Source organism: Herpailurus yagouaroundi, unplaced genomic scaffold (genome assembly GCF_014898765.1).
Source record: "Herpailurus yagouaroundi ecotype Mexico unplaced genomic scaffold, PumYag 196, whole genome shotgun sequence".
Lineage (NCBI taxonomy): Eukaryota > Metazoa > Chordata > Mammalia > Carnivora > Felidae > Herpailurus > Herpailurus yagouaroundi.
This window is the reverse complement of record NW_024412427.1, coordinates 11,606,064-11,632,086: the sequence shown is the minus strand read 5'-3', so window position 1 is coordinate 11,632,086 and position 26,023 is coordinate 11,606,064. Positions and strand designations below refer to the sequence as shown.

Genomic DNA, 26,023 nt, shown 5'->3' with positions numbered 1-26,023 from the left:
GCAGGGGTTGACTTGTGGGGTTCAGACTCTCAAGAGCTATAGAGACTTAGGACTGCCTCCTTACAGAGCACTGTCCTGCCTGTGACTTAGGAGTGGGTCATGGCTTCCATGAAGTCAGGCTCTTCAGCAGCCCACACGGCCGTTTCTGATCTGGCCTCTGCCAGGTCGCCTGCTTTCCTTGTACTCCAGACAAACTACAATACATATTATTGTTCCCTAAATATAGAAGCTTTATTTATTTATTTATTTACTCACTCACTCACTTACTAATTAGCTTCCACAGCCTTGCTTATGCTCTTTCCTCTTTCCAAAATGTTCTCCCTCTCTTGTTTGTGTTTGGACTAACTTCCTTTCATCCCTCTGGACAAGATCAGGACTTCTTGATGACTACTTTCTGACTTCTTTCTCTTCTCTCCTGTCCTTTTGGTAAGTGACATGCTTTTGAGTTCTTCATGTCATAGCCCTTATCAAGATGAAATATAAGTTCTTGTCTTTCCTTCCTTCCTTCCTTCCTTCCTTCCTTCCTTCCTTCCTTCCTTCCTTCCTTCCTTAATGTTTATTTATTTTTGAGACAGAGAGGGACAGAGCATGAACGGGGAGGGGCAGAGAGAGAGGGAGACACAGAATCTGAAACAGGCTCCAAGCTCCGAGCAGTCAGCACAGAGCCCGACGCGGGGCTCAAACTCACATACCGCAAGATCGTGCCCTGAGTCAAAGTCGGACGCTTAACCGACTGAGCCACCCAGGCGCCCCAAGTTCTTGTTTTTCTGAGATTACCACTGGACTTTGAATTCCTCCAGGGCTTGTCTGTATTTTGTACAGTGTCAGACAGTAATAGGTGCTCAATAAATGATTTTTAAATGAGTAGATAAATAAAATTTTCAGCATATTATTCCTCTGCCTAGGAGCCTATAAAACTTCTTTGTGGCATTCAAAACTCTGTAGACCGAAAAACAAATAAACACAGGACACTATTATCTCACGTATACATGAAAAAAACAATGAAGATTTGCCTTTTTTCTCCTAATTAATTCTCCCCCCCACCCCGCCCCATCATAATACATGATACTTGTGAGATTGCCATGAATGAAAGTGACATTCATTGGTGATAGGAGAGTAAATTGGTAGGTACAACATTTTTAGAAAGCAATTAGTGTATCTTAAGAGACATAAAAAAATCATACATTTTGACATAGTAATTTCACTTCTGGGGATCTGTCCTAAGGAAATAATCAAATATATAGAATAAACTTTACCTTAGATGTTATTTATAGTCATGAGAAATTGGGAAAAGCATAAATGATCACTTGACTACAACCATTATAAACTATGATAAAGTCACTCAGGGGAAAACTATGAGTTATTTAAAACAGTCACAAAAAATGGGGCTTATTGAAAATTATGCAACAATAAGGACAGATATGTTATATATGTTATAATGTTAATTGAAAAAATCAGGTTACAGAATTGGATGAATGATTTAACTATGTAACCCAAATATAATGCAAAGGGAAAAACTGGAAGGAACTATACCAAGATGGTGACAGTAGTTCCGCTCTAGAGAGGAGTAGGAGTTTAGGTGATTTCTTATGGTAATTTCAAAAAGTAAACACACTAGTACAAATACCCAAAATTTTGGCTAAGAATTTTGAAATAGTAAAGCAAAACTTTAATTTCAGTTTTAAGCAAAGGAGTGATATGGTGTTATTATTCCAGTAACTGTGTGGAGGATGAATTTGAAAAGTGATAGTAAGAATAGAGAGACAGGGTTACATTCTAAAAGTTTTAGGAGGCCAAATCAGGCCTTGGTTCACTGTGTCAATGAAGGGATGGATGATTCAGTGTAGAGGGAGTATTTATGCCAGTAGTTCAGGGATTGCCTGAACTGCTACCAGTAGTATATGCCACTGGTTCAGGGAGTTGATGATTTGTCCAAGGTTATGTGGCTAGTAACCTGGATTTAAATCCTGGTCTGTCTGTTCCACAGCACATGCTCCTGCTCCCACAGCTGAGACCTCTATTACAGTTTTGGGGAAATACCAGCTATTATTGGACTGTAGAAACTTGTTTAGTGTAGTGTTTTGTTTTTGATGGGAAAGGGGACAAGAAAGGGTTAGTTAATTATTTCTAAGATGATGACTGGGGGGAAAAGACCATAAAGTTGATTCTGTCATGATCAGTTGAATTGACTAGAGGTTCATTAGGTATTGGGTATGTTATGCTTGTTTTCTTGGGGGCTTCCCCCCTCCACCAACTTGTTGTGGTTCATTAGTTGGCTTTTATTTGATGCTTGTGGCATCAGTGCCTCTTGAGCTTTGGTATGCAAATGTGTACCATATTACATGCAGATGAATATTTTGGTCATTATGCCAAGTTTATTCATGATGCTGTAGCTGGAGGGTGGAAGAGGTCAGATTGGCAGCCTCCAACAAGGGACGAATGTCTAAGCAGCTCCCTGAAAGGAAGGGTTTGCCTGAGCCATTTGATGCCCCATCCCCACACCTGTCTCATATAGCTTTGTCCAAGAAAAGTTGGCTTCAGACTTCAGTCTATATTTTGGAGTCTGATACCCAGCCCTTTAGAAGAACCCAGTTCATGTTGCTTACTATGTGACCATGGGCAACTGACTTTGCCTGTCTGAACTGGAGTTTACTCACCTGTAAAGTGAGTATGACTTAATAACCCCTTAGAGTATCTTTGTGTGTGGATTTGATAGCCTTAACTCATGAAGGGGCTTCTAAGCCACATTAAAGGTGTTGGACTGTATTCTTGGTGGGAGGAAGTCGCTGGAAGATTTTTAAACAGGAGGTGGCAGGGACGCAGTTGCTTTCTCTCAATCAAGGTAGATGCTTAGTAATGTTTGTGGAGTTAATTTGTTATCAGAGGGACAAAAGCAGAGTGACTTTGACTGACATCCTTCTTAGTGGTCCTTTTTGGGGCAAACATGGCACTGTGAGATCATGCTTAGAGTAGGCCCTCAGATACATTTAGATCAGCACCTTGGAGAGAGGTCAGCTTTCTTCCCTTTTCTGAATGGGAAATTAGAAAAATATATATATGCCAATGCATATGCTGTCTGTAGGATCAAGCTTTTGAGGGGCTGTGAGGGTGGCATTCAGTATTTTCAAGGAGAAGGATTGTTGTAATGAGCAAAATATTGATTGCACATGAAAGGATTTTAATCAGCTGCCCTTACACCTGAAGGGGGCACAGTGCTTGGCTGCAGTGCCAAGTTGTGCACCATCCACCCCCTGCTTCCAGCTGACTGGCTTCCTGCCCGGATATCTCTGTCTAGGAAGATCTGCAACAGCAGTCCATCCAGGCAATATTCCTGTCCATATTTATGAAGCACATCTCCTGTAAAAGAGTACACTCCCATATGTTATCTCCTTTGACCTTCATAGCAGCTTGCATTGCCAGTGGGCAGAACAGGGATTTTTATCCCATTTTACAGATGAGAAACCTTGAACCTCAGAAGTGAAATGCCTTCCCAAGTTCACACAGCTAGTAGAGGTGAGATTCAGGACCAGGACTCCACAGGCAAACAAATCCAAAGCTAGCAATCCCCTATTGCTATTTTAGGGCAAGGCCTGGTTGGAAGGGGTTAGGCCTCTCTTTCTGTTTTCCTCAGAATCACCTACTTCTACTTTTTTTTATATTAAAAAAAAAATGTTTGCTTATTTTTGAGAGGGAGAAAGAGAGTGCACGTGAATGGGGGAAAGGGAGAGAGAGAGGGAGACAGAGGATCTGAAGTGGGCTCCATGCTGACAGCTGAGAGCCCGATGTGGGGCTCGAACTCCCGAACCGAGAGATCATGACCTGAGTTGAAGACAGATGCTTAACCAGCTGAGCCACCCGGGTGCCCCTCCCTTACTTCTAAGATAGTCTGGAAAATGGGGACTCATGCACTAACATTGCACAGCCTTCTGCAGCCTTATTCAGTATAGAATAGCCACAGAATGTGGAGGTTATATTGGAGTTACAGAACAGTGAGCAAGTAGAGGTTTCTTGCAGTATCGGCCCCTGGGGCCCTATTGCCCAGGAGAGGAGCCCAACCTGCCTTCTGGGTCTTTGAGGTACAAAGAGGCTTTTTGTAACTTTTACTTAGGAAAGGACCTCTTCCTGACCCCCTTCTCCAGTTGTGTTTTCTTGGAAGGTGGGGAGCTGCTTTACTCTAGATACTCATTTATTCATTCAACACTTAAGTGCCTACTCCTTGATTCCTTGTATGTTCAAGACACATTTTCAAATACTAGAATTTGACATGCTTGAAGAGACTGTTGCATCCACAGTGATGGTATTCCTTCCTTCATCACAGTTTAGTTCTGGGAGTATTCCTTCCTTCACAGTTCAATTCTGGGTGACATTATCACAGCAGAATTCACCACCTTCCCTTTGATACTTACAAGGAAAAGTTCTTACAGATTACATAGTAACAATAGTGGCAGCAGTAGCTAATATTTGCATACTTTGTAATGTACCAGATACTGTTGTAAACACATACATTTTATCCTCCAGCAGCCCCACAGATATTGCTGTCCCCATTTTACAGGTGAGCCAACTGAAGCATAAAGAACCTAAGACACTACCCAAAGGTCGTGTCACACAGCTAGTGCAGTGGCTGAGTGAAGACATTTTGGCTTCAGAAATTGCTTTTTTTTTTTTTAATTTTTAAATTACAATTTTTTTTTTAATGTTTATTTTTGAGAGAGAGAGAGCGAGCATGAATCGGGGAGGGGCAGAGAGAGGGAGACACAGAATCCAAAGCAGGCTCCAGGCTCTGAGTTGTCAGCACAGAGCCTGACGTGGACCTGAACCTTGTGAACCATGAGATCATGACCTGAGCTGAAGTCAGATGCTCAACCGATTGAGCCACCCAGGCGCCCCTAATTTTTTCTTTTAAATGTTTATATTTGAGAGAGAGAGAGCAGGGGAGGGGCAGAGAAAGAGAGACGGAGACAGAATCTGAAGCAGGCTCCAGGTTCTGAGCTGTCAGCACAGAGCCCAGTGTGGGGCTCGAACTCACAAACTGAGGTCATGACCTGAGCCAAAGTTGGATGCTCAATCGACTGAGCCACCCAGGTGCCCCGAGAAGTTGCTCTCTTGACCGCATTACATGGCCTCTTAATGTGGGAATAAACATGCAGGCTTTGGCTCCTGCTTGAGGACAGTCTCCTCCTCACAGCAGCAGGTTATACTCATTTCTACACCACATCATATGACCCACCCTATTTTTGGTTGTGCTGAAAGATAGGCTAACCACATATGCTCAGTTAGAACAGACTTTTGTACAGTGATGATAAATTGGCCATGCACCTGCAAGATTCAAGGTACACTATTGTGTCTTGGTTGCTCATCTGCTTCAGCCAGTCATACTCTTCGGTATATTGTGGCATTCGGGAATGAATCTGTCAATCTTACTTTTAAGAAACTCCTAGGAGAGGGAAGACTACTGTGTAAGCAGCCATGATATAAGACTATGGAAGTTACACATGCCCCCTTTTCCTGCCTAGTTTCTTAATGTAGTCTAGTGTCGAGGGAGAGAAGGTCCAGAAGTACCAGCCTCTTCAGGAATATACCATCCTCTCATATCCCCAGGCCTCAGGAAGGCTGTTTAAGTCCCAGACAGCCTAGATCATCTTCCCTTGAAGGATATAATATGAGCTAGAGTAGATGACCAAGATAAATTACCTGAAGTATTTGGTAGCAAGTCCTTAAACTTACCCTTGGCCTGCTTACCCTGTTCTCTTTCTTGATGGAAGCAAAAAGGTTAGGATAGTTTTTGTAAATTGGTCTAATACTGAAGTCTAAAAGAATTGGGCTAAAGGACTTGAAAGAAATAAACTCTTCTTTCTTTGCTTTGGTTTCCATGGAGGTTGACAAAGACGGGTGAGAGTTGCTTCCAGGGTAGCGTGCTGAGTAGATGCCGGTCCACAACTCTTCCAGGGTTGTGAAAAGTCTAGAAATGGAGAGTAAGTGCCCAGAAACTAGTAATTTGACTTTTTTATTGCATTTGACAAATGTATTTGTCTGCAATGGATTGGAAGTTTAAAAAGCAAGAGAAAAAAAGTAGTTCTTCGTCACAATTTTGAGAAGTACCATTTTGTCTGTAAAATGAGATTGATAATACTTACCTGTTGCATGCTCCTCAGACTGAGACAGCCAGGAGCCCCAAGAGCTGGCACTGTAACCATTATGGCATGTTCTGGATGAAGAGCCTGACACAGAGGAGAGGGCTCCCTGTCACTCTACTTTTTCTACCTCACAGGAGGTCTGGAGACGTGCTTTCTCATTCCACCACTGACCCTAACTTATTTTTGTGACCTTGGGCAAGTCACTTCTTTAGACCTTAAGTATCTCATCTATTTTCAGTAGCAGGGACTATGTTTTATTCATCTGGTTCCTCAGCATTTAGCTGGACAGGACTTGGCATGTAATGAGTATTGAATACTGAGGCAGTGATGACACTAGATGATCTGTAAGGATCCTCTCAGTCTGAACATCTTAGGTACCTTATCGTCTCTCCTTTCTGAGCATCCTATTCCCTACCTTCTCCACCTGGTAGCATACCTCTATTTCCTCATGTCTGTTTGTCTAGGCAGTCTTGATCCTAGTACTTTGAGACAGCCCACGTGGTGTCCATGTTTTGACTCATTTGTGAAGTGTGTCTAGGATAAACCCACCAGGGATAACACAAAGGATAGTAAGAGCTGGCTCACAAAGTCAGAAACATGCTCTTACTCCATTCTTACCCAGTGGGGCCTGGGCCTAGGGTAACCCTGCTGGCAGCCCTGCCAGATCTGAATAATGGCCACAGCCTGGAACAGGGTTTTCCATGAGCTCCATCGGGGTCTCCAGTAATTGGAACATGGCACCTTCCGACTTTTAATGGATGGCAGACGAGAGGAGCATTTGTCACTGCCTGACTTCCCTGCGGGAAAGAGGCTCATAAGTCACAGCTGACAGACCCTTTGATGACTTTTAAACTTCATTTACAGAAAAGAATAGCTCTAATCAACCAACAGCAAGCAGTGACTAATCTTGCCACATTATCACTGTGAGGAGCCAGCCCCTTAAGGTGTAGAAAGGGGAGGGGGAACATGCCCCGGCTTACAGCAGGTGCTTATTGTCCAGCAGGTTCTTGGACTTGAGAGTATGCCCTCAGCAAGACCCCATGCATTTATGCCCAGAGGGCCAGAGAGTGTTAGAAGCTGACCTCCTGGCTGGTACAGGGCACACCTAGCATGAAGCCATTTTGGGCCAAGGTTAAGAGCACCACAGCTCTAGTCTCAGACTGATGGATTGCAGCTCTGCCATTTCCTGGCTAGTGTAAGACTAAGTTCCAACCCTTAGTCTCCTTATCTGTGAAATGAGTACAATGTATACCATCACCTACCCTGAAGCAGAAGACTGAGTGCAGTAGTAAGTGCTCAGGAAGTGTTGGTAATGATTATCATGGTTAGCCCTAAAGGGGCCCTTTATGGTCACATGCTCCAAAACCCAACATCATGTGGCACATCAGCAGCAAAGCCAGAATCAGTCTTCTATGGGAACAGGGGAAGTCAGTGGGAGAAGTCTAGTGGATTAGGAAGAGCACAGACTTCAGAACCAGATTAAGATTAGGGTCTTTTTATCCTAATCATGCCACTTAAATGTAACTGTGGACAAATTATTTAAGTTCTCTGAACCTTAGTTTCTTCATCTGAAGAGTGGAGATGATACTTAATCTCACTGGGTTGTGGTCAGGATTATGAGAGATTATGCCTGTAAAATTTTCAGCACAATGCCTGGTATAAAGCTGCTGCATATTAAATTGTGTGTTTCCTTTTTGTTCTTCCCCAAGACAAGAATTGGTATGCAGCTATCAAGGGAGGAAGAAGCAGCACTGAAGAAATTCTATTTCAAACATTTATTTCCAGCCCTGCCTTGCATATACTTGAAGGGGGAGCAAAGAGGAAAAAGCGGCATGTTTTGTACATTGTTATTGCAGTTTTCCCTGCCAAGCAGAGCCTCTCCCCATGTCACCACCCAGTTGAAATTAGCCTTAAACATACTCTCTTGTCGTGGAGACTTCTGTGATGCTCCTTCCCATTCTCTGATACCCCAGACTGCTTTGTTTGGGGGCAGCTTCTGGAGCAGTGAACTCCAGCCCAGGGCACATGTGCTTGATGGTCATGGTGCATGTACCCTGATGGACTGGGAGTTCCTTGAGATCAGGTACCAGACCAATTCCTGGATGAATGAGTTGGCCTTATTCACTTATGAATGAGTAGTGACTATTTGGATAGCTGTAATTATGACTGAATGCATAGGTAAGTGTTTGGAGGACTTCTTTGGCAAAAATGAAGAGGTTGACAATTATTTTTAGATTCCTAACTGTAATTTAGTATTGGGGATTATAGGGCCAGGGTTCTACCTACCCACTCCTTGCTGCCTTTCTTCCCTATAGCTATAAGGACTGCTTGTCACAGATGCTAAGCCTCAGCCTAAGGCCACAATCAGGGGTAGAGTTAGGGTATAAGATACCCAGACAACACTGTGGGGAAAGGTGACTGAGGCCCCAGCCCTGCTTCTGTCTGCTTTGGGGTCTCCCCTCAGGGCCTGTTTGATGCTGTTACCAATGTTATAGTTTAGGAATAGAGACCTAATGGTATAGCTGAGGAGTGAGTCACTGGTTCAGCAAGGCCTAAACCCCAAACCCCTCCCAGCTAGCATTCTTTCCTCTCCCAGCCCCTTATAGTATGATTTGATAGGCATGGGTGGAAGCACCTTTATGAAATTTCTAGGTTTGGTTCCAGACACTGGGACAAGGGAGAGAGTATGTGTAGGCCCTCTACCCCTGACTCACTCAGGCAGAGTATGGAGCACTGGGAGATGACAGATGGAAAGAATGTAGGGCTGGAACGTGGATGATCTAGACTGCTGGGCTAGATTCATCTGTTTTCATGGGGCCTAGAGCATTTGAGTTTCTTATGTAAATACCTACTGGTCTTAACCATTATATCAGGCACTTTGTACATGTTATCTCTGATCCTAACAATCCTGGAGGTTGGTATAATTCCCATTTTGCATTTGAGGAATCTGAGGTTTACCGAGTTTAAGGGACATGTCCAAGTTTACATCTCATAAATTGTAGGGCTGGAATTGGAACTCATTCCTGTCTGACTCCAGGGCCTGTGCCATTTCTGCTCTTTCAGGTGCATTCTTTCCTTTGTTATTAGGAAACAGTTAAGAAACAGGTTCCTGGAGAGAGGGCTTTGTTGAAAAGCTAGTAGAAGATAGTGCCCTTGAGCATTCTTCCCCAGCATCTCCATAGTGCCTGCACAGAGGGGAATGCTTAAGAAATGTTTGTTGAATGGGTGAAGGGGTTAGGAGTTGGGTAATAATAGCTATAATCCTCTATCCTTTTAAAAAAAATTTTTTTTCAACGTTTTTTTAAATTTATTTTTGGGACAGAGAGAGACAGAGCATGAACGGGGGAGGGGCAGAGAGGGAGACACAGAATCGGAAACAGGCTCCAGGCTCCGAGCCATCAGCCCAGAGCCTGACGCGGGGCTCGAACTCATGGACTGCGAGATCGTGACCTGGCTGAAGTCGGACGCTTAACCGACTGCGCCACCGAGGCGCGCCCCATCTCTATCCTTTTATAGTATGTTACAGATGCAACAGAGCACTTTCATACTGATTAGCCTATTTGATTTTATATCAGATTTGAAAGGTAATCAGGACAAAGATTATTTGTTTTCAGAATAAGGATGATAAGGCTCAAAGAAATTATATGACTTGTTGCAGGTCATATGACTAAGAACAACAAAGCCCAGGGCCAGGCCTCCTGAACAAGGAGAGTACTCCTTATACTCTCACCCATTCTAGGAGCCCTCAGTATTCACATCCTGGGAGCTGGAGTTTCTCATGGGAGTGGGAATTGTCAGGAACTAAAGAGCATTCCTTGGGAAATTAGTCCTCTCTGACCAGTAATTATCATTTTGGGCAATGCTAATGAGCTGGGGCCTGGTGAGTTGAATGAGATTAATAGATGTTCTGTCATCCTTGGCCGCCTGTTAACCAGGAGCCTCTGGCCTCTGGACCAAGGAGGCCCTGGGCACTGATTAGTCTAATTGCTTGGCTTTCTCCAGAAATAACCTCACCATCACTGATAGCTATTTTCCTTCAAAATCATTCTCACATCCCTAATGTTATCTAAGGGCAGAGGTCTGGCCACAGGCTGGTGTGACCCTCATCTGCACTTTGGAGAATGAGACCAGAAGTGTCAAGCAGGGCTGGCCTAGACAGAGGCTGTAAATGGCACTGGGAGGCATCAGGACCAAGACCAGCAGCTCCTCTTTTGAAATTAGTGCTTGAAGAAGAGATGCAGTGCCAGGTAGGATTTACAGAATTGAGGCAGTGGGCATTCTGATGGCTAAGTGCCTCAGAGGTTAGGCTGAAGACTAAATTTGATCCTGATAGCCAGGATTATGAGGGCTGACATGGCAGAGTCAGAGCCTTGGGACAGTTGGTGAAACAGTGGTGTGTAGCAGCCTGGATTCTAGTCCCCTAGCTGTTCCCTTTACTAGCTGGATGACCTTAAGTAAGTCACTTACTTTTGCTGAGCCTCAGCTTTTCATTTATAAAATGGAACTAACAACATCAGGATCAAGGACATAAACTGGTTTTGTTCACGAAAGTCCTTTAAAGTCCTTACCTTGGCAATCAGTATCCAAGACATCTCTTTGAATAGGCTTTTGGAGTCAAACAGACCTGGGTTCCAGTTCCAACTTTGCTCTGTTAACCAATAACCTGGCCTGAGTCTTCATTCCCCTATTTTAAAACACCTCACAGAGCTGTTGTGAGGATTAAATAAAGTGGCACATATAGAGTCAGAAGCTCTTTTTACCTTCATGGTTCTCTGGGGGTCTCATTTACCCAGAGTTCAGGGGTCGTCATACGTTTTAGGGTATTTCTACCTTTACAAAGCCCTGTTACTTGACCACATGTTCAAGCTTGGGCTCTTGGCTTCTAAAACATAGCTTCCATCTGAAATGTTTCAACTGGGAAAAACAATTTGTTTTTGCCAAATTTCCTCTGTTCTTACTAGCTTGGAGAAGTGAGCCCATCCCTTTGAGCTGTAAATTGCATTTCAAAGCCTGTGTCTCTGGTGGGTTTTAATTAGCTTAAGGGCCTGGCTTTTATGCAGCAGTTGTTTCACCAGCAGGTAAAGGTCAAGACCCTTACTTGGGAGCCAGTACCCAGTTTTCCTCTAATAGCATATCTGCCCCCTCCCAGCCCCTCACTGTCCTGAGGGGCAGTCTTTCACCAGCCCAAAGGAAAGATGGAATTTAAGAACTTGGAGGACTAATGGGGTTCTCGGCCTTGCCACTCATGGGCTGGGGCATTGTGGCCAAGTCCATTCCCCTCTGTTCCTCAGGGTGAGAGTATATAAACCCCATGTTCACTGAAGCCCCTGCTAATCTGACATTGTAGAAGTTTCTGTGAAGAAGTCTGGCCCCTACTTCCTCTTCCTACCACCACGAAGAATCATCTTTCTACCCAACTCTCCTTGGCTCGTCCTTCTACCCAACTCTCCTTGGCTCATTGCTAAACATGGGGCCTCTGGGGGGCTGCAGACACCTTGCTCTCAATTACACAGCTAATCTGTGAGGCAGAGCTTGGCTTGGGGAAATAGCTTATCAAATCAAGCAGCTTCTGCTGAATAGGATGTCAATATTTACTAAGGCTCATACTCTAAGCTAGGGGGAAGCCTGGAAGAACCAAGAAAGAATCGTGGGGGGAGTATTAAATTGGGAATGGTTGGTCTGCAGGGGGTAGGAGAGTGTTTGGGTCAGAGACTCTAGTGTTTTAATGAGATACCTGGGGGACCCCCCGCCAGCCCTGGCCATACATATTTAGGGCTACAGCTAGCCCTTCTCAGCACCTCCTGGGACATTATTCTTATTGCTTCCTCCGTAATTCTTATTGGGCACTTACTGTGCCCAAGCCTTCGTCAGGCCTGCCTCTACCATTTGCAGGACAGGACAAGAGTACAGGTGGAGACTTACATGCCATATGTCTAAATATTTGTTTGGAGGTTATAAGTGAAGCTAACAAATTGTTAGGTTCGTAACAACCTGGAAGACTATGTCTGAATTTAGAATTCTTGACTCTTTGGGATTCTATACCTGAACCTAGCAGTTCTGGAAGAACTGGTCTGGGCACCTTTTCATTTCCTAAGCTCAACTTGATCCCTCACTTTGAGGAGCCTCATAAACATGTGTTTAGACACTGAAGCTTTTCCATATTCCTGTAGATAGCTATTCCTTTGGGCTTAGGGAGTATGCACAGTAGCAGCACAGCCTTCCCTTGGAAGAGTGTACAGGCCTTGAAAGCAGATTAAGGGCTGATTAGATGGGGTGGGGGAGTGGGTGGAGTATAGGGGTTGGTGCCTGGAGCATGCCTCAGATGGACATTTCTTCATGGCCCTGCAGATTCCTCACCCAGCCTGGCCACACGCATACGTGTCCCTCTTTGTGTGACATGGCTTTTATGCTTTTATACATGCATTCATGTCCCCCTTTTATACTAACCTTTGTGTGACATGGCTTTTGTCAGCCTTTTCTTGACATTATTCAGAATGTGCTCCAGTCTGACCTTCATCTCCATCTAGAATGGGCCTTACCAGTGTTGGGCAGTGTTGTCAGAACAGAGGAATTCAACTAGTCAGAGCGTAATTAATAGATCCTATAAAGAGTTTCACTGTTTGTAAAGTCCTTTTATGTACATTGTCCCAAACCCCAAGTGATGAGAGAAAAGATTGAGTACTGCCAAACCTGAAGAACTTCTCACCAGCCAAGGAGTGAATGCTGATCCTGCTGTAGAACTAAACATAGTAGCTCAGCAAATGCTTCCTGCTCAGTGGTTGGTATTAGAGGCTCCTGCCAGAGGTAGGAGGGAGCCCAGCACCTGTTATGCCCATGCCAGGTCAGTGGCAGAGGTAGTAGACATCAACAGGTCTGAACCATCGCCCCCCTTCTCTTTCCATCTTGGTCTACAACCCAGGCCAGTGGTTGGTTCCCTTCAGCCACAGCAGGTGGCTTCTCCCTGAGCCCAAACTTCATTTCTCTGAGCTGAACCAACCAGGAGAGTTATCTGATGCCTGTGGAGGAGCCCCACAAACTTCTTATATATATCCATGGATGGATGAAGAATTAACTTTTGAATGGCTTGTCATCCAGCTAGGCGAGGGATTATCACAGAGGACTGGGGGGGGGGGGGGGTTGGTGGGCAAGGGAACCCACATACATGGAGCATTTTCTGCTGCACATGGACGTTATGTTAAGTGTTTTCTTGCATGGATAATATCTTTTATGTTCCTCACTGCTTAATAAATGATGACTGGACGTAAAAGTAAACTGAGCACCAAAGAATCCTTTCCAGGCCCTTTCCAAAGCTGGCACCAGCTCCTTCATCAGTAGCAGTGCCCTCTCAGCCCCTGTCCTTTACCTAGGATGGTACACACTTGACTTCAGTATATCCATCAAGCTACTGCAAGCCTACCCTAGGTAGGAGTAGGTTTTTCCTCAGAATTACTTATTCTCAGGTCCAGCCTATGGTTTCCTTGCAGTGAGTGCCATCTGCTGGTCAGAACATGCCAGCTTCCAGACTGGGAGGATTGAAGAGAAAAGGGTCTCTTACCATAGTGGAACAAAAGATAGCGCTTTCTCTGCCTATACTTAGCTTTGCTCTAATTCCCTGAAAAGAAGCTCCCTCTGCCCCCAAAATATTAGGTTTGTGAGCAGGTGTTTACAGTTAGCCTAGGTTGATGAGAGGTTTTTTGGTTTTTTTTTTACATACTGCTTAGGGTCTTCAGCACCTTCTGTGATAGCTCTACAATGGGGTATTGAGATAGGAAGGTTCCAAAGGGATTTGTACAAACCCATGCCAGTGAGCAGAGAAGTCTGGGCCAGTAAGTAGAAATGCCAGTAGTTACTGTTAGACTTTTCCTACTGACATCAAGCCTCCTTTTCCTTTTCCTCTGGAGCCTGTGCTCTGTTATAGCATGTCCAGGGTTGGGGGTAGGAGAGATTTGTATGGCCCCTTGGGGTAAAAGACATTGCCAGGGTGTAGAGAGTGAAGTGTAGGTACAATATTATCTCTAAGCAAACAACAAAATTTGAATGAGTTAGTATAAAAATAGATAATATGCTGACTTAACTATAATATTTAAATTGGCTTTAGCTCTGGGAAGGAGAGTGATAGAGATGAAAAAAATGGGCTGTGGGGACCAACTGGCCTGTTTCTGACAAGTCAAAGAACTTATTAGAGTCTATTTCTGGTAAAATATGAATAATAGTAATAATATTTAATGGAGTCTTGTGATTACTCAATCTTGCCTGCCACCCTTAGCCTGCCATGAGTGCTCAGTGAGGCTTATTTCACTCACCTTTTTAAAAATGGTTGGTACTGGGGCGCCTGGGTGGCGCAGTCGGTTAAGCGTCCGACTCAGCCAGGTCACGATCTCGCGGTCCGTGAGTTCGAGCCCCGCATCAGGCTCTGGGCTGATGGCTCGGAGCCTGGAGCCTGTTTCCAATTCTGTGTCTCCCTCTCTCTCTCTGCCCCTCCCCTGTTCATGCTCTGTCTCTCTCTGTCCCAAAAATAAATAAACGTTGAGAAAAAAAAAAAAAAAAAATGGTTGGTACCAATAAAGACAGCCATAACTAGGTCAGTGTCTGCATCAAACTGAGCAATTTTCATAATGTGGTGGTGTTCTAGAGCAGGTATTACCTGCAGTTACCATATGACTTCCTCACCATGGTTATACATTGAAGGAACAGAAGAAAAACTATGGAGGGTCTTCAGATTTAGATCCTGCATGGTGTAACATTTGAGATAAGCATGAAAGAATGGGTTTAAAAGAATTAGAGTCCAGCAGACCAGGGTTCAAATCCCAGCCCTGCTGCTCACTAGCATTGTGACCTCTGACTGTGCATTTTCTCCCTTGTGAAACGTCTTGGTTCTGTGTATCATGTCAGTACCAAATGAGAGAACATATATAAAACACCCGGCCATGAGGTCAGCATCCCAGTGAGATGTTTAAAGGGGAGGCTGAATGCTGTACGGTTGTGTGTATGTAGCAGGGCACAGAGCAATCCAGTTTAGCTAGGATTTGGGCCATGGGTAGCCCTTGAGCCCAACTGGGAGACCCAGTCTCACAGTGGCGCGCTCTCTCTCTCTCTCTCTCTTTTAGGTGGCCACCATGTCCTTGAAGATCCAGACAAGCAACGTAACCAACAAGAATGACCCCAAGTCTATCAATTCTCGAGTCTTCATTGGAAACCTCAACACAGCTGTGGTGAAGAAGTCAGATGTAGAGACCATCTTCTCCAAGTATGGCCGTGTAGCCGGCTGTTCTGTGCACAAAGGTTATGCCTTTGTCCAGTATGCCAACGAGCGTCATGCCCGGGCAGCTGTGCTGGGAGAGAATGGGCGGGTGCTGGCCGGGCAGACCCTGGGTAAGCGTCTCTCTTTGGCCCTGCTCCTGGTATTCTCCTGAGCAGGTGCTGGCCTTCACTTTCCAGCTCCCCTCTTAGACCTTTCTTTTTCCCTTACTCTACTACTTGCTACCCTGCCCCTATCTGAAATGTTATAACTAAATAGTTATAAATTGTATTTAAGTTATAAATTAAGTATTTATAAAATATGCAGGGTTGAGTTTTAGAAGCTTCTCAAAAATGGTTCTGTCTTGTCTTTGCTTTCATAGTGACTCTTAATGACAAGCTTTATGATTCTGGTTAAAATGCAGATTCCTAAGGGAAACGGAACAGAGTGGACTAGCATAGCCTGTAACATTACGCTACAGATGTCTTAGGTTAGAACTCTTTTTTTTTTTTTTTTAAGTTTATTTATTTATTTTGAGAGAGCAAGTGAGCTCTCTAGAGGGGTAGAGAGAGATGGAGAGAGAGAATCCCAAGTAGGCTCCATGCTGTCAGTGCAGAGTCCGACACGGGGCTTGAACTCACGAACCATGAAATCATGACCTGAGCCAAAATCAAGAGTCAGATGCTTAACCCGACTGAGCCATCCAGGTGCCCCCAGGTTGGAACTCTTTATGAGAGCTGGGAGGAGGGGCTAGGAGCACAAGGTGAAGTAGGTGCCTTTGGCCTTGGTGCTATGTATATATGATGTGGCCATGTGGTAGTCTACCGTGGAGTGTGTACAGTGCACCTACTTCTGTGTATATGTATGTTCAAAAAGGGATATTGATAGATGTATTCCTGAATGTGTGATATGTGGATGTAACTAAACATGTGGAGAATATGTGAACACATCTTTAGAATGTATATATGTAAAGTGTATGTGTCAGAATGTACTAAGTGTGTGTAAGAAGATATGCATATTTATTTGTCAGATATTGAGATCCTGTCATAAGGCTAAGCATCATTCTAGGTAGAAAGATGTTTGGTAGAATATTTGCTTGAATGTGGCTCATTTGTAGATAGGCAGTTATGTATATGACATCGGAGCCAAGTCTCAGTGTACTTGAGAGTCTATATGTTATTTTTGTGTGTGACTTGATTACCTGGATATGTGAACAAGTATGTGAAGATATGTATCTGAAGTACTTATTTACATCAGCATGCTTGAGAATGCTTATATGTGTGATGTCCACGGCATGTGTGTGTGAGTGATATGTGTGTGAGCGTGCGTGCATCTGAATGTATACGAATTTGTAAATAGGCATATCTCTGTGATGTGTGGGTAGGAGTCTAATGTGTGAAGACCTCTGTTGGTTGTATTAGTTAGGAGAGTCCATTGTCCCTCATACATAGAAATTGCTGCTACTGTGCAGGAAGGTGTAAGTGTTTGGGCTCCCTGGTACCCTGCCAGCATCTGACTGTGCCTCCTTTCTCCACACAGATATCAACATGGCTGGAGAGCCCAAGCCCAACAGACCCAAGGGACTAAAGAGAGCAGCATCTGCCATATACAGGTGAGGCGCTCTGTCTCTTCTATCTCTCTCCATCTGGGTGGGATTGGTCCCTCTTTCCACAGAGGGAGTGAACATTGGTTGGTGACAGTGTGCCGAGCCTAGAATTTGGGGAGGTGTTTGGAGATGAGGGCCTGTGGAGAGTGGGCTGTGTGGCTGTCCCTAAGCCCCGGCCCTCTCCCCTTTGTTTCCCCAGTGGCTACAGCTTTGACTATGATTACTACCGGGACGACTTCTACGACAGGTGAGCAGGGAAGGGGCGTGCCCAGGCATGAAAAAGCCAAGCTGGAAGGGTCCTGAGAGATTACTGGTGTAGCCCACTCAGTCCTCCATGTGGAAACTGGAGCCCAGAGGTGTGGACGGGCATCTGCCCAAGGCTGTTCCACAAGTTGGTGGCAGAGCTGGAACTAGGGTCTAGTTCTGCAGGTGCCCAGGTCAGAGGTTCCCCACCCCACACTGTCTCCCATTCTGACTGCCCTTCCACCTCCTAATCCTGGGTTGGGACTCAGTGGAACTAGACAGCAAGGGACAGATAACCATAGCAAATTGGATTATAGAAAAGGTTACTAGAGTAGGTGCAGGGAGTTTGAGCCCTCATGTTCCTGCTGTTTAGTCTCCTTATCTATTTGAGGTGCTCAGCCAGGTGGAAGGAGCCTCAAAAGCTCAATGAATACCTCTTGGCCTTTCATTTATAGCCAGGAGGCCAGCAGTCCTTTGGAGGTCTGAATTAGTTCCTGGTAGGCTATGTGGCCCATCCCTTCACCCTCAAGCCTTCCCAGACCCCAGCCTTGAGCTGTGGGCTCCATTCTATGGCACTAGCCACATTCCCAAATGGAAATCATGATGGAGGCTGTTCCAAAATTCTCCCTTCCTTCGTCCTTCCCATCCTGCCTGCCTCAGTCTGTCCAGGAAGAACAGAACCTCTCTGAGCCTTGGTTTTCTCACCTCTGAATGGTTTCAGGAGACAGTGCGGTGTAGTGGAATGTGCCCTAGCCTGAGAGTCAGTCAGAAGACTGGGTGCTAATCGCAGCTCTGCCACTGAATGGATTGTGTGACTTTGGGCAAATCCCCTCCCGGTCTGTAAAATGGGCTTACACTAAGTAATCCCTCAGGGCTCTTCCAGCTCTGGGATTCTGTGGTTAGTGATTCTGACCAAGGCCAGAGCCGCCCCCTCCCCTTAGGGGCAGAAATGCAGGGTCTGGGACTGGATCCATTCCCAGAGACTCTCCATCTCCAGCCATCCCCACCCCAGGGCAGGGGCTCCCTGAACAAAGGAATGCCAAGCCATGGGGCATTGCATTGTCTAGTGATGGCATGTTTCCTGGCTGTCACCAAAGTGATTCCATAGTGTACCCCCAGGGCTGTGTTTCCCTGAAGAAAGGTAATAGTAGCAGATGTGGTGGGAGATACCCTTACTCAGCCTATTGAACTTCTGACTGATGAGCAGGAAGAGAAACTCTCTCGGAGAGGGGCTGGGTGATGACACTGGGGACAGCATAGTCTGGGAGCCCAGGGATCTGATTGGTTGTCCAACCTTGATATTCTAATGGATCTCCTCCCCTCCATCTCTGAAGTGGAGTAAGAGGGCTGGGGTGATAAAGAGGGCCCAGAATTAGAACAGGTGTTTGGGACTCCAGCCTCATGCCTCTGAGGCCATAGTCTCCTGGTTTGAGAGTCTCAGTACCCTGGCCTTCACCTATCACACCTTTTAACATGTGTGCTTTTAACCAAGTTTTCTCATGCCCTGCTCTCACAATAGCCTTGGGGTGGGGTACGGTGGGGGCTTGGCACAGAATTTGAGGTAGTCATCCTCATTAAGCAGATTTCGGGAAAACTGAAGCTCAGGCAGGCTTAGGGATTCCCTATTCCTACATCTTTTTGTTCCCAGCTGGAATTTTGCCTTGCTTTAGGGACATTTGCAAATTCTGACCAGAGGTTGGGGTGGCAGTTGACTGAGCAGAAGCAGAAGCCGGCAGGCCTGGGTATTAGGGGGACCTGGGGAAGGCTCTTTTCTGGGGCTGGTCTCTGTTTGCTCCTTCCTTGAACCAGGGTTGAAACCATTACCACCTGCCACCTCACCTGCCCTCATCTGACCTGACTGGTAGGAAAGGTGGATGAAATGAGAGTCCCAGCAGCTTTTAAGGTGCCAGAAGCCCATCCTCTTCACTCCCAGGGCTTGTTGGGAGCAGGCGGAGGTGTGTAGTACAGGCTGCCCAGCCCTTCACCAGCACGTGCTTGTCTAGAGTCGTAGTGCCTTCTGGTGGCCACAGGCCATGCTGCAGCCTCTGGCCCATTTGCCCCTACAGGCTCTTCGACTATCGGGGCCGCCTGTCACCTGTGCCAGTGCCCAGGGCAGTCCCTGTGAAGCGACCCCGGGTCACAGTCCCCTTGGTCCGGCGTGTCAAAACCACCATACCTGTCAAGCTCTTTGCCCGCTCCACAGCCATTACCACCAGCTCAGCCAAGATCAAGTGTGAGTGACTGTATCTTCTTCCTAGATCTTTTTTGTTTTTCCTCATTAGCAAAATAATAGAATCATGTATTTTTACATTGGAAAATAGATGAAGGAACAAATCTCCCACAGTTCTGCAGCTCTAGCACAACCAAGTGAGTATTCTTACTGCATTTGTAAGAGGAAAAGCCTGACCTATGAGGAGGAGGGGCTTGGGTTGGGCACAGAAATGTCCAGTGCTGTGACATGGAGCCCAGTGAGGAGAAGGTGTCTTCTTTCCTATAATAAGGACAAGTTTGCACAGGCCCACTGCTGGTGTGCACATTCATTCTGGTGTACACATGTTGCAGCCAGGCACCCAGGAAATCTGATGGTAAAACACCCACATCCATCCGTACACCTTGAAATCTGGGCACCACCCTATTTAACATAAGGAAGAACACATGATTGCTCAGGTGCACACCACACCTGCATTCTCCTCCATCTCCAGTCCCTTTCATTGTTGAGAGGTCATGGGAAGAGATCCAGGTGCAGAAGGGTGGACTGGTTACTATAGGCATGGTCTCAAAAGTCTCAGAAGCCACGGGCAGCTCCAGCCTTTTTGCTGGCAAAAGAACCATGGATGAAGACAGTTCCTGCCACTGGCCTGCCTTCCTGGTTGACAGAATGGGACTAGGGAGGATCTTACGTTAGTGTCAAGCTCCCAGCCCCTGGGTGACAATGTATACTCCCTGTGCTCCCAGTAAAGAGCAGTGAACTGCAGACCATCAAGACAGAGCTGACGCAGATCAAGTCCAACATCGATGCTCTGCTGGGCCGCTTGGAGCAGATTGCCGAGGAGCAGAAGGCCAACCCAGGTCAGCTTCCATGGGTCCTTGCCCAGCTCGGGGACCAGGGGCACAGGGCAGAGTGTGGGGAGGTCAGCGCACGGGGCAGAGAAGGGCTGTGGCCTCCAACGCCACATGGATCCACCATGCCGAGGCCTAGCTGCTGCTAAGATCCTGCCTTGGGCAGCTGCCCCAGGCTGAGTTCTATTCTCCTCTTCCCACCCCTTTCCCCTCAAGATGGCAAGAAGAAGGGTGACAGCGGCAGTGCCAGTGCCAGTGCCAGTGCCAGTGCCAGTGGTGGGGGCAGTAGTGGTGGCAGCAGCCGGCCACCAGCCCCCCAAGAGGACACGGCTTCTGAGGCAGGCACGCCCCAGGGAGAAGCACAGGCTCGAGACGACGGCGATGAGGAGGGGCTGCTGACACACAGCGAGGAAGAGCTGGTGAGGGCACAGCTGGGGAGGGGTGCATAGGAGGGGAGCAGGGGAAGGGGGAACCCTCTGAGCTGCTGAGTGTCCCTGTTGAGCTCCCTCTTTCCTCTTCCTGGGAAGGGGGATACCTATTTCTATTGCCAGTCAAAAGTCCCACTGAGGACCAGAGTAGACCTCTCTTGAGTCAGGGCCCATTCTAGACTTGGTTTCCATACAGGTTGGACAAGGGAAGAGTCAGGGGCTTCAGGGAGCACAGTCTGCAGAGTTTCAGGGGGCAGGACTAGGATTGCCTGGGGAAGCCTCAGGGAGGTTGGGTATCCACTTTACCTGAGGATTTTCTAAAAGCTATTCCTGCCTAAGCATAAAACAGGTTGTTTCATGAGAGGCATGGAGGGAGTTCTTTGTTATTGGAACCCTTCAGAGTGCGGCTGGGAAGTCATTGGCAAGGAGCTTATGTCAAGTAGGAAGGTAGACCAGACTCTGAGTATGTATGATAACTGTTGTGTGCCTTCTACTTGTTTACCTAATAGACACTCACTGAGCACCAGGCCCTGTAGTTTCTAACTTTATTTAACCTTAACAACAGCGTCGTACTGTGCAAAGTTACTACTCTTCCCATGTTTTAGCCAGTGAGGAAACTGAGGCTCTGAGGAGTAGAGTAACTTGCTCAGGGCCTTATAATTAATAGGGGATGAGCCAGAATTAGAGCCCTGACTTCTTCACTAGGTCTGGGACTTTCTCCTTTTCATCATTGCTGGGTTCTGGCATGAAGACAGATGGGCTCATGGCCACTGTAGTTAAGAGATCCTCCTCCTTATGTCCCTAGCTTGTGTCTCCTTTTTTGGACCCATTTACTCTCTTAGGCATAGTAGTCTCCATAAAGGCCCTAACGAAGGCTTAGCTGTCCCAAGGATAGGGGGCTCACCCGTCCACCAGGCGGCTTTCAACCTGCTACAGTCTAAGAAGGTCTTTCTACGTAGAAATGTGCTCCCCTGCCACACCTAGAACGCCCTTGACTGGTCCCGTCTCTCTTCTGGGGGATGGGCTCAGACCATCCTGTCAGGATCCCAAGCCAGCTGTGTTGAAACTGGTCCCATAATCATCCCTCTTTCGGAGTTTGGTCTCCAGAAGTGCAGTGGGCCCCAGGGCATGACTCAGAGTTGGTAGTGAGTGATGTATGGTCTCTTGTTGCCTCCTCCCTATCAGGAGCACAGCCAGGACACAGACGCGGAGGATGGGGCCTTGCAGTAAGCAGGTATGGGGCTTCTGGTGGACAGGGGGTGAAGAAAAGTGGCAGGCATGCCATGAAGCAGACCTGGCAGGGTCTTGCTATGCCCAGCAAGGACAGCCCCTCCATCCTGTCAGCCATTTGACCATGCTCCTTTGTGGCAGGAACTTGCTAGGCTGTGGGAGCAGGAGCCATGGATGGGCTAGGCAGGCCAGCCCTGCACGGGTTCCCTCAGTGCACTCTGAGGCATATTGTCCAGCTCCACCCTTCAGAAGTTCAGAGTCTGGTGGAGGAAGACACAAACCGTGACCACCCAGTGTGAGCAGGATGATGGGCTGTAGAGGCAGGGTGTCCATAGGGGTGTGGTGGAAGAGTTGATACTTAGCTGAGCCTATTCAGGATTGAGGGAGAGGTATCTGAGGGAACAGCTTTAGCAAAATACAGGGTTCTGATGGTCCTTGGTATGTGGGAGATGGTCAGGAGTCTCCTGTGGCCATAGTCCTAGCTCTGCATGGTAAGGCAGAGGGAGCAGTTCATCATCAAAGTGATATTTGTGCCAGGCTTAGGGGCTAGGACTTAACCCTGCAAGGTTGTGATTGTATCAGTGTAACACATGGGAACTGAGGCACTGAAAGGGGCAGGGAGGTAGCATATATCTCACTAGATCCCAAGGTGGTAATCGGTGGAGCCTAGGTTTGAATCCAGTGGTGTATGGTGTCCCAGCCTACTCTCTGGCCAGTGCTCGCCCCCCTGCTCTGCCCCATTTCTTTGGGGGTCGTGTTCAGGGTAAGACAGGCTTGGGTGGAGGAAATCCTTGACCTCAGAGGTGTCTTTACACCTGACACGTTCATTTTGTGAGGTGTTCCACCAGCAAGAGCTTCCCAGACAGTTTAGGAAATTGTATATATGGAATCCATCCTCTTGGAGCTTCATGGTTGGTTTTACCAAGGAAGCTAAGTTTTACCTTGTGAAGCCAGTTCTCAGATGAGGTGCAGGGCTCAGGTGAGGAAATGGAGGCTCAGGGAGGGGGAGAGACTCACCCAAGATTGTATGGCCAGAAAATTAGGAGGCGAGAGCCAGAGCACAGGCACATCTCTGTCCGCAAACAGTAAACACCGTTCTGCCCTTTTGTCTTCCCAGCCCTAGTAATCATGGGTCCCAGGGGCTCTTCTGCCAGCCTCAGTCTCTCCTTTGTCTCTCTCTCTCTCAGCCTGACAGGAGCAACGGCCAGCAGCAGGAGAAGGGCGTGTACTGTATCAGGCCTCATGTTGGGCACCCACCCCTGGATACCACCCCCAGCGGGTCCCAGGAGAGCTGGCAGCAGGCACCTCCTCCCCCACACGTCCCAGCCACTGCCACATCCTCTGCAGGTGCAGTTATCGGCCTCCCCTCCCCACGCACCCTCCCTGTTGGCACCGCCCAGGCCAGAGGACAGAGGTTTCCCTATACTCTACCTCCCCTCCCAGGACACTCCCAGGCTTGGGGTTTTTCTATAGGTTTGGAGAGGGGAGGGTCACGGGGAGGGTACCCTGACAATAAAGAGATTGGATCCCAACTTGCTCTGAGATGGGATGGTTTGTATTTATTTTCTTAAGGTACCCTAGTCCTCCTGCCCAGCCAGAGTCTGGTCTAGTCTGCTTCATGCCAAGAGTCTAGTCTGGTTTGCTTTACCCTGTTCTTTTTCCTCTTTCACTTCTCCCGGTTAGGGAGCATTGTCTCGGGTGCATACTGCTGGGCTGTCTAGGCCTTAGTTTCCACAGCTAAAATGGAAATAGAAATGGCCAGTAGGGTTCTTGGGGGAGGGTCAGATGTCCCAGTGCCCAAGAGAATACTTTGGTGGCTGAAGTGCCAAGCAATTATGAGCTACTTGGTTAGGCAGTGGTAGGTTCAGGTCTTAGCTTCTCATTTAGTCTGGTCTTTCCCAGCTTTAAGATGATTCTGGAAACTGCCTTGTCCTCTCTTCTCTGTCTTGTCCTCTCTTCTCTGTCCTAGTTTAGGATGCTGTGTTTTTTCACTTAGGCTCTGTCCTCTCACCAGCTTCCCAGTCTCTGGCTTCTCCCTGCCCCATTTCCCATTAGCCACTATGGTGCTTTTTCTGAGTCATGTCCCTTCCCTGTAAAACCCTTACCTGACAGCTCACCGTTGGGACAAAACTCCCAACTCCTGTACATGATCCTGTATACTTTGGCCTCTCCTGTCTTTTGTCACCTGCCCCACATAAAACAAATCCTTCCCTCTCATAGGCAGCAAGTCATAGAGCCTCACTCCCATTAACCTCAAGCATTAGGAAGTTGGCATCAGGATACCTGTGGCTTCCCTGTACCTATTCTGGGCTGCCTGTCTAGATGTTTGCTTTGTTCTCTGACAACTGACAGTGTTCGTTCAAATTTCCTCTTCTGTCCTAATTTTACTCCACAAGTTGACGAATTTCCCTGCGTTCAAATTCCTAGGAGAGGATCACCTGCCACAGCGGATCTTTTTGATTCACTCATAGGTTATATAAGTACCCTCCCCAGTCCTGTGAACCTGGTGACAAAGGTGTGGTCAGTTAGTCTGGTCTCTCTGGTGTGGGGCTTTGGTGGGCAGACACCCAGAAACGTGCTTTGCTCCTGGTCTGGCACGTACTCTTGCTCCTTTCTCCATCTGAGAGATACCCACTCATTATTAAGCTGCTGTTCCAGTGTCAGGCACCTCTGAGAAGTCTTTCTTCTCAGCTTACTGCTCTTCAAAAATTGTTCATTCTCTCTTCTAGACAAACTTTCCCAACACCGAGAATTCGGTCCCATCAGAAAGGGGTTTGGGCTCTCCAGTCGTCTTTGCATGTTCCTCAGAGTGTCAGGCCTGCTGGAATTCTTGTTGAAAATCCCATTTCAGACCAACTGTTCTACAACAGTCTCCATCAAACTTTCCCCAGACTTTGGCCCCAGGTTTTGGTGGAGGCTAGAGGCTGGGCTCGAGACAGTGCTCAAGCTAGGCCACCCTGGGTGTGGAATCACCCAGGAAAGTTTTTGTTGTCTCGTGTCTCCCTCCCTGGGCAGCCCCTCCTGCCTGTCATTGGCTGGCTAGCAGTCTGAAGCCTGAGTGTGGCTCTGCATTCCCAAGCTGTGCAGGGGCCTGATTAACCCACCCTTGAAGCAGCCCAAGTTCTGGACCCACAGCTGAGCCAAATGCCCCCATCCTCGCTTAGCCATTGCCTCATAACGTGATGTGGAGCAAAGTTTCTGCCTTTTTGGCGCTTCAGCTCCACAAGTGGGCTCACAGTCCCCATATGTGTGCCTGTCAGGGACCCTGGGCAGCAGGGGGAGAGAGGGTAGAGGCTGAGGCCTTAGTGGACTTAACACTGAGGGCTGGCACCATGTTCCTGAGTCTCCAGAGCCTAGTGCTCTGTGCCCCTTGCACTGTAATAACATTTTCGGATTCTATATGGCCATACTCAATAGTGACTGAGGCACTCACTTTTCAGGTTTGGGGTCAGGTAGAATAGGAGGGGCTGTGAGCTTCTGTAGTATGCTAGGCAGAAGAGCAGGGAAAATCCCTTCCAGGGCAGGAAATGTCTGCCCTACAAGGAGGCCCTGCCTAATCACCCTAGCACCAGGACGTCCTGGACAGATGGAGATCCCCATCCTGGCATCCCACAAAAGGCCCTAAACTACTTAGCCCCTGGGAAGATTTGAGTGGGAAATTCACATCCACAAAACCCTACTGCATACATCTGCCCAGTCCTCTCTCATTCCGTTTCTCATCGGTTTTCATTTATCTGTTCAACCTCTGAAAACCAAAAGGAGATGATGAAGAAATAGGATACCAGATTCTACCCAAAGGGCTATGATTCCATAGATATTTTGAAGATCTGAAGCCTCATTTGTGATCCTGGCAGCTGTTGAAGGAATTATCACAACCAGTGGTTTTACTGGCTTTCCTCCTTGTACTGCTGCCAATAAAGTTTGTGATGCAGGGCGAGTCTTATTCCTTGCTAGGTCTCCCGTTTCCTCATCTGTGCAAGGGGTTGGCCTAGATCAGGGATAGTAAATGGGCCTCTTATCATCAGTTAACTTTTATAGCAAGCCCAAAGTGTAGTACTTTTAATAAACATTTATTACCTTCTGA

General features: G+C 47.0%; 1 protein-coding gene across 7 annotated transcripts in view; it reads left to right on the top strand.

The window, feature by feature from the left end:
- Positions 1 to 26,023, top strand: part of RALY (RALY heterogeneous nuclear ribonucleoprotein) — an 88,404-nt gene extending 62,381 nt beyond the window's left edge. For 4 of the 7 annotated variants that reach the window (XM_040447296.1, XM_040447294.1, XM_040447295.1 and 1 more), the window contains 7 exons: positions 15,242 to 15,506; positions 16,912 to 16,984; positions 17,178 to 17,225; positions 19,288 to 19,454; positions 20,177 to 20,290; positions 20,498 to 20,700; positions 23,127 to 26,023. In XM_040447296.1, the coding sequence (XP_040303230.1) occupies positions 15,251 to 15,506; positions 16,912 to 16,984; positions 17,178 to 17,225; positions 19,288 to 19,454; positions 20,177 to 20,290; positions 20,498 to 20,700; positions 23,127 to 23,510 (1,245 nt within the window). In that variant the 5' untranslated portion in view covers positions 15,242 to 15,250 and the 3' untranslated portion in view covers positions 23,511 to 26,023. Of the gene's footprint in view, positions 1 to 15,241; positions 15,507 to 16,911; positions 16,985 to 17,177; positions 17,226 to 19,287; positions 19,455 to 20,176; positions 20,291 to 20,497; positions 20,701 to 21,894; positions 21,944 to 23,126 lie in introns of all 7 variants that reach the window. The other 3 variants (XM_040447299.1, XM_040447301.1, XM_040447298.1) reach the window with 3 other exon arrangements.